Source organism: Ceratina calcarata, unplaced genomic scaffold, assembly GCF_001652005.2.
Source record: "Ceratina calcarata isolate Rehan_Ccalc_2016 unplaced genomic scaffold, ASM165200v1 scaffold310.2, whole genome shotgun sequence".
Taxonomy (NCBI): domain Eukaryota; kingdom Metazoa; phylum Arthropoda; class Insecta; order Hymenoptera; family Apidae; genus Ceratina; species Ceratina calcarata.
In genome coordinates, this window is record NW_017153562.1 from 436,571 (window position 1) to 444,690 (window position 8,120).

At 40.5% G+C, this 8,120-nt stretch overlaps 3 protein-coding genes across 4 annotated transcripts; 2 read left to right on the forward strand and 1 right to left on the reverse strand.

Annotated features, from left to right (window-relative positions):
* The first annotated feature begins 278 nt into the window (after positions 1-278).
* On the forward strand, positions 279-3,259 carry LOC108624460 (mucosa-associated lymphoid tissue lymphoma translocation protein 1). Of its 2 annotated transcripts, XM_018023788.2 has the most exons (12): positions 279-491; positions 567-686; positions 764-930; positions 997-1,183; positions 1,254-1,518; positions 1,587-1,679; positions 1,754-1,979; positions 2,041-2,224; positions 2,310-2,515; positions 2,582-2,680; positions 2,748-3,013; positions 3,078-3,259. In XM_018023788.2, exons 1-12 carry the CDS (start codon positions 394-396, stop codon positions 3,180-3,182), a joined length of 2,016 nt encoding a protein of 671 aa, XP_017879277.1. In that variant the 5' UTR covers positions 279-393; the 3' UTR covers positions 3,183-3,259. The 2 variants fall into 2 exon arrangements, with proteins under 2 accessions (XP_017879277.1, XP_026668927.1); XM_026813126.1 differs by having other exon boundaries at positions 398-686.
* Positions 3,216-4,779, reverse strand: LOC108624462 (m-AAA protease-interacting protein 1, mitochondrial). The gene is made up of 3 exons (XM_018023793.2): positions 3,783-4,779; positions 3,518-3,710; positions 3,216-3,461 (listed from the first exon to the last, which is right to left on the reverse strand). The coding sequence occupies exons 1-3, from the start codon at positions 4,119-4,121 to the stop codon at positions 3,283-3,285; spliced, it is 711 nt and encodes a 236-aa protein (XP_017879282.1). The 5' UTR covers positions 4,122-4,779; the 3' UTR covers positions 3,216-3,282.
* A 138-nt stretch (positions 4,780-4,917) lies between these two features.
* Positions 4,918-8,104, forward strand: LOC108624461 (dnaJ homolog subfamily C member 2). The gene is made up of 5 exons (XM_018023790.2): positions 4,918-5,346; positions 5,699-5,971; positions 6,082-6,466; positions 6,528-7,641; positions 7,711-8,104. Exons 1-5 carry the CDS (start codon positions 5,316-5,318, stop codon positions 7,759-7,761), a joined length of 1,854 nt encoding a protein of 617 aa, XP_017879279.1. The 5' UTR covers positions 4,918-5,315; the 3' UTR covers positions 7,762-8,104.
* Positions 8,105-8,120: the final 16 nt, after the last annotated feature.

Consider the following 8,120-nt stretch of genomic DNA (forward strand, 5'->3'; position numbering starts at 1 on the left):
CGCACCCGCAATAAAAAGCTGACGACACGACAATTTTCCTGGGTACCGAAAAGCTCGATCTTTCGCTTGTTTCTGGCATATATGATTCAAACGCACATGCTGCTATCGATAAAACAGACGAAGATCATTCGAAATCGTCGACCACTGGACTTTAAATTTCACAACTTGGTCCCCTCGTCGATCCCTCTCGAATCACTGAATTTCGACAATCTCGATCATGCTCTTCGATCTTCCTAATACCAGATTCTTTACGCACATTTGATCATAAGAGTGACATCGCTCAGTCGCAAGATGACCTTTTCGTTTTGTATCGATCTTCCTACTCTATCGATCGAAAATAAAGATCACCAATACGAGAAGCGCCGCAGGAAATTATAAATCGAATTCTAATGTATGCATGACTGTTCGTGTCATTTTTTCTTCGTTCGACACGCACATGCAATATACGAAGATCAAAAATTATTGTTCCTTCGTTATGAAACTTCCTACCCGTAAGCGCGAGTGTAAAGTACGAAGCTTTACTTACGAATCAAACGTTAGTGTAAAATAATGTCGGGTTTTAATAGAGATACATACGTCGAGCGTCTACCCGTGTCCACGTACAAGGAATTGGTAGACGCATTAAACAAAGATGAAACTTGGATAACGTTAGCGAATCATGTAGCTGAGAAATTGGAGTATCCATGGTAAGCAATGAAAGTCATGTTTGTAGAGTACAAAAGACTACATTTTATAATTTTGCAATACTATATTACTACTACAGTAGTAATTCGTGGATACGGCATTTAAAAGAGAAAACAAATTCGAACGATTCTCCTGGCCAAAGATTACTCACCGAATTGAACATCAAACTGTGTACCGTAGAAATTTTGCAAGCATTGTTGGAGAGTTGTGCACTTTACAACGTCCTTTCGATCATATCTGATCCAGGTACTTGGTATCATTATCATTACTTTTGCTCAATGGGTCGTAACTGTATGAGGCTGTCGGTTTTAGAGCCTCTGTGTATCATCTTGCATCCAACGGACCAGTCGCAGACCGACATTCTAAATATCCCATTTGGGCATCGTCTTTATTTGTGTTGCAAAGCGACTGGAATTCCACCACCGACTTACACGTGGTATCACAGAAACATGCAATTGCAACACTGTACTTTTAACGAGCTTGACATTGTCATTACCAGGTAGACATTAAATGAGGATCTGAGTCTGTAGCAAATGTTCAATCGTTGTTTTGTTTCGTTTCTCGAAAAGTGCTGCACAAGCAGGCGAATACAAGTGCAAAGTAGATCAGATTAAAAACGATGGGACTCTCGTGTCAAGCTTGATCTCGAAAGCTGTGATCGTACATGTTTCTATGGTACCTGTTGAAATAGAAGAACAGCCACTGCCGATCTTGGAAGCGAAAGAAGGCGAGGATTTTACTATTCGTTGTAAAGCTAATAGTTATTCGGAAGCAAACTATCAATGGTATCATGGCAATAGTAAATTAGAAGGAGAAACGTCTGACACTTTGCATGTAAATATGTGGCTTTTTCACGTCGAGCAGCTGGACACAGTAAATTTGGTTTGCCCTCGTTATTTCAGGTGAAGCAAGCGAATTTAAAAAATGTAGGAAAATACTATTGTCACGTTTACAACGACGTCAGTGAAATGTATACGCAGAGAGCTCATGTATTGGTAAAGATACGTTATACCTTTCGATGTTTCAACAATTACGTGTACCATAATTTATTGATAATATCGTTTCAAAGCTGGTTCATCCGAGAATGAAAGCTGTCGCGAAGCTAGCCTTAATTATCGCGAATGAAAAATACGAACACCACGAGTGCCTGTTGGCACCTAAAAATGATGCTGCGCGAATTAGTCATCTTCTTAAAGAGATCGGATTCCAAGTGATTTGTCTGATCAATTTGACGCTTTCTCAGATGCAAAATGCCATAAGAATATTTGGCAAAGCCTTGATAGACGGAGTGTACGGTACGATATAAAAGACGAGAATATGAAAATTAAAATAAATATAAGCACCTCTCTTTGCTAGGTTTATTCTATTTTGCTGGACACGGTTTCAAGATGCAGGAAAATTATTTACTACCAACGGACTGTCCAAAAATCTACTTGAGAAAGGACGCGATGAGCGAAAGTGAAATATTATCTACGCTTCTCGAGGACGATCCGAAATTGTTAATCGTCATCTTGGACATGTGTCAAAGTTTACCTTCGAAGTAAGTGTTCACATTAACGTGGACGACTTCTTTTATATATTACATATGTATTATATGCCTCATCGACGTATGCATTTGTCTGTAGAGAATCTAATCCCGAAATTTATCGTGAAATACCCGTAGTTAAAGAATACAAGAATAAGAGAAACTTGTTTCAAGCATATTCCACGTCCAGTTATCAGCCTAGTTATGAGGATGCAAACCTTAAATATGGTTTATACGCGGCGCATCTTGGTAAATATATCGGTGAGGACGTCACGGTAAAAGATTTATTCGAGCAGGTAGCTAAATGTAAGTCGAGCCGATAAAGTCTCACTCTGTAGGGCTTGTAATTCACGATCATCCATGTCATTACAGCCATTGAGTTAAGTTTCAAGGACAAAAGAAAAAACCAAATTCCGACGTACACTCCTACTTTTACGGAACCGTTCCGTCTTATAGACGACGTTCACGAAAGTAATTCTAATTTTACATGTACCACCTCGACCGTTGGACATTTAATACAATTTTTGATGTATCGCAGGAAATTGTCCAGAGCTTATCAAGTATTATACAGAAAAATTGATGTCTTTTACGACACAAACAGTGGAAGTAACTTTTGAAAAATTGAACGTATCTACCCGAGTCACGATATCTCCTTTCATGGAAACGTTCTTCAATCTCATAGAAATAAGAGTGATCGATTTACCGGATGAAGAGATAAACTTTTTTTCCACTCCCACGTCACGGAATAATTTGTACCAAGATCAGGACAAAGTATGTTGGATCCATAATCCGCAAAGTAACAAGGTACGCAGTTTGTATCGAAGAAAAAAGTCTGTTAAACTGTGATACTTAATCGCATCGATTCCAGGGACCACTTGTTATCTGTGTGTCCAGGAATGGAACTCCTGTTACTGCAACAGTATTAGACATTAAAAATTACGTATCTCCGTTACTAGAACTTGTAGGTGCTTGAAAATTAAGGACTACTGATGTTTTCACCATACAATTTGATAAATTCGAATTTTCAAATGAAAGGTTTATTTTCTTAAACGATGAAATCCTATGACAGTCGATTACTTCGCCACATGATTCACTACTTTCGCTGTCCATGCTCCTCCAACACCATCGGCATACTTTCTTTGAAAGGTGTAATAACAGAATATGAATCTTATCGGGCTTGCATTTAACGTATTTTCATTGACATCCCTCACGTTTACTCCGAGTAAATCTATTTCAACAATCGTTTCATCACCTACAAAATGAGATTGCGTTGATGATCGTAGAAAGATGGTAACGTGATAAAACAACCTTTGGTTTTTCTTATTGTCATGAAGCCTGGGATAGATAAAAGTCTATTTAGGTCTACACTGATTAATTCTCTTTGGGTTTGCGTCAAACGATCGACTCTATGCCTCAGTATCTTTATACTCCTTTCTTTCACAATACCATCCAACATATCATAATTCTGCGTAGCTAGAGCATTGGATATCACCGAGATTGCCTAAAATGTTTCCGACCTAAACAATTAATCTTATCATGCGACGTAAATGAAATGGTTTCGAACGAATTATACCTGTCTGGCTCCATTTACGAAATCTTTTAACCTGAACTCTCTGTCGATGGTCGTACGTATAATTAAATACGACATGCAGATATTGAACAGTGGGAAGAGCGACATCGGCGTCTTTTGCCACATTAACGGTGGCAGATGAAAATCTTCGGATCGTCTTTGAGGGTTAGTGTTAATCGACCTGTACGCACCAAGATTCGATAAATTTATATTATTGCACTCAACCCGGTCCCGGAACGCGGCATCAGTCTTCACTAGTGCCCTACTGCACATTCGAAGCGTAACCAATTGTCGCATTTGCGTATGAAACGCACATCTTTCCAGTCGTACTAGCAACAACATTTCCGTACTGTATTCGATTAACTTTCATTTATGTACTGTACGAGCGAATTGTATCATAGACGCCGTCTAACCTAAGTAACCTATGCATGCGAACAATTACGAACAAGGAAAAACGTGAATGTCCAACGAAAGAATTATTGATGATCATTTGAAACACGGTTCAGAAGGAATTTGTCTATTTGTAACGAAATGTTTCTCTTTATGTGAAAATGCGAAATGCATTGCTAATACCATCCAACGGCAAAGCTAAAGAATTAATCAATATTTCAAATTTCTAATTCGATGATTATGATCAGACTATTGGACCGTAATTGTAGTTATGGCGGAAACACTTTCTTATTATTTTAAGAACTTTTTTCTCATTGTTCCTCAATGTATGTACCTGAAAACAGGGGTATCTCGTATAAACATACAAGCATAATAATGCATAATAAGCAAACTGCAGTCCTACAGTCAGTCTAGTGCTGGAGATCCTGGACCTGGAACTTGACAGTGTTAGGCTTTGTCTATATAGTCAAAGATGTTGGTAAAAAAATGAAATATTATGTTATCTGACTGCATGATAATTGAATTAATCATTTGGTTAGTGTACTTGGACGTACATGCAAACAATTTTTCTCTCGATCTATCATGAATTAAGAAAAAGATGTGATTTAATATCGCTGTGAAGATAAAGATGTGATTTAATATCAACCAAATTTTGTTTAATAAATGTCTTCGCATTCGAGATCTAATGCTATCTTTATATTCAAGAAAATAAGTACGTCGCTTTAGGAAGCTATTGGTATTTGCGCATAGGTCAAAAATCCCACGCTATGCTATGCCTATGCTCATCACCCCTGCATCATCCCCATCAAACGTGTCGAGCGCATCGAGCAGCATCGAGCTTGTAGCGCGTTTACTTAACTAACGCCAAGAGTACTATAATTGCTTTTTTCACGGACAAATAAATAAATACTCAGTATAAATTTCGAATAAACCATCTATTGCAGATACAAGCATTATTTAAATGTAACATAGTCGAGAAAAGTTCGAAATATGCACATAGTATCATAGGTTAGGTATAATTTTGCTTGTTTCCTACTGATTGTAAGATTGAGATGTCTGGAGCACGTAGTGTCGTTCGTTTATGTTTGCTCGCTGTGTCTTCTCAGTAACTTTGTAGAAAAGTTACACCTTGTTCAAAAATTAATAATGACGAACGATGTTAACGATATAATACCAGGTAAATTTTTATTCTAATTCATATCTATTTGTACGCCACGTTTCGTAAGGTTAAATTTCTTGGAACCAAATACATTTTATCAAACATACGGACGTTAAACAATCGTAAAATCCACACGTCTTTCTGATGCGTCTCGCGGGCTACCGAGTTTTACTAGACTACGAATAGTAAAACTTGATTCAGAGCGACGGTGCTATTTGAGATCGTGATGTTATATTACGAATCTTTTGTTCCGATCGGCTGTTATGGAAACCAGTAATAAGAGTAGAATCTTATGAAGGTCGATCGAAAGACGAGTGCGATGAAACCTAGATCATGCAGAGATCAGCATTAAGGGAGGATAAAATTGTAGATACGTCAAGGATGGAAACGTGTACAGCAGGTGCTTTGGTGTTGTACTCCACTGCTCAAGCATGGACGGCACAATTTCATCGGAGTATTATGTCTTCGAGCAGAGTGTCAGAGTCATCAGACGACGAAGATTTGACTGGATACCAAATCGAAGACGACCTAGTGTACCTGAGGTCGTTGGACCCAAAGGAGTGGAAAGATCAAGATCATTACGCTGTGTTAGGCTTGAAAAAGCTCAGGCACAGAGCGACAGAAGATATTATAAAAAGGGCTTGTACGTAATGAAAGTATTCTCTGTAAAGGAATCTCGGTGTTATATCATTGACCATGCGTGCTCGACGTGTACGTACCCTGGCTGAGGAGTATTTGATACGTGAATTACAGATAAGCAAAAGATTCTGAAACATCATCCGGACAAGCGGAAAGCCATGGGAGAGGAGATCCGGCCGGACGACGATTATTTCACCTGCATAACACGAGCTTGGGAAACATTGGGGACCTCTACGAAGCGTCGGAGTTACGACAGTGTGGACCCGTATTTTAACGACGATCTACCAGACGAGAGAGATTGTAAAAATAATTTTTACTCGGTGATGGGTAAAGCGTTTAAAGAGAACGCTAGATGGTCCACAAAACAGCCTGTACCTCGATTAGGTGGCCCGGAGACGGCCAGAGACAAGGTCGAGAAATTTTATTCGTTTTGGTACGACTTCGACTCGTGGCGAGAATACTCTTACCTGGACGAGGAGGACAAGGAGAGCGGGCAAGAGTAAGTATGATCAGCAGGATTAATTTGTGTGTGGGATATATTGGGATTACTACTTCTGTAGTCGGGACATGCGTAAATGGATCGAGAAGAAAAACAAAGCGGCACGAGCGAAACGAAAGAAGGAGGAAATGGCACGGATACGCGCGTTGGTCGATATGGCTTACAACGCTGACCCTAGGATAAAAAAATTCCAACAAGAAGACAGAGATAAGAAGACAGCGGCGAAGAAAGCGAAGCAGGAAGCGGCAAAGGCGAGGATACAGGAGGAGAAGAGAATAGCCAGGGACGCTGCGGAGAGGGAAAGATTGGAGAAGGAGAAACGGGAGAGCGAGGAGAAGGCGAAATTGGACGCGCTCAAGCAGGAAAGGGAGGCGCAGAAGAAAGCGCTTCGCAAGGAGAGGAAAGCGTTGCGCGATTTTTGTAAAGCCAACGATTACTTTGCCGAGAACGCGGAAGAAAGTATTAGGCATATGGAGAGCGTCGAGAAAATTTGCGAGTCGTTCAAGTTGGTTCAACTGGAGGTGGCGATCAAGAAACTACAGACCGAGGGCAGAACGGCGTTCCTCGGTATAATGGAAGAAACCGAGAAGAAAATGGAAGCTGAACGAAGAGCCGGTGTGATCTCGTGCGAGGCGCGGAACACGCCGGAGAAGCAAGTAAAGTCTTATACGGCCCCGTGGAGCGAGAACGATCTGCAACTTTTGATAAAAGCGGTGAATCTATTTCCGGCGGGGACGAACCAACGGTGGGAGGTAGTCGCGAATTTTATCAATCAACACAACAGCTCCTCCACCGGCGTCACGCGCGATGCGAAGGAAGTCCTCGCGAAAGCGAAAGACCTCCAATCGACGGACTTTAGCAAGTCCAGCTTGAAGGAGCAAGCGAACAAGAAAGCTTTCGATAACTTTATTGCCGAGAAGAAGGCGAAGGAATCGGTCGAGGACCGAATGCCAGCTGTCACTGAACGTTTGGACCATCCCATTTCGAACGGTATCGGCGGGACTCCTGCCAATGAACAGAATTCCAAGAAAGAATCTCAACCGTGGACTTCGGCGGAACAGAAATTATTGGAACAAGCATTGAAGACTTATCCCACTAGCGTGGCCGACAGATGGGATCAGATAGCGGCCTGTATTCCGACCAGAACGAAAAAGGAGTGCATGAGAAGATACAAGGTACGTTTCTACCGATTCCGAGCGAACGCTCGTTTGTGTAACGTCTCATGTGGATGTATTTGTTTCCAGGAGCTGGTCGAACTCGTGAAAGCGAAGAAGGCGGCACAAGTAATGAAATAATATTAGTCTCTTTTTAATATGAAATTCTTTTTAACTTATCAAATTAAATCGAATACAAACAAGTTCACGAATCGCTGTTCGGATGGAGAAACGTTGATTGCGTTTGATAGACGAATGAATCTTATTGTTAACTTTTACCGAAAGCCGTGTATCTCTATACCTGTGCCTTGCTTTAGTTCATAGGCGCACACAGTTTTGCAACGGTCCTATCAATCAATTTGGTCTGCTATTTACACGCGAGTAAACGATTGCCGCACCTAGGGACGATCATCGTAATTGTTGATCGTCGAAAATTGTTGTTCCAAAGCTCCATGTTCCTGAAAATAAATCTTTTTTCACGTGACGATAATTCATCATTT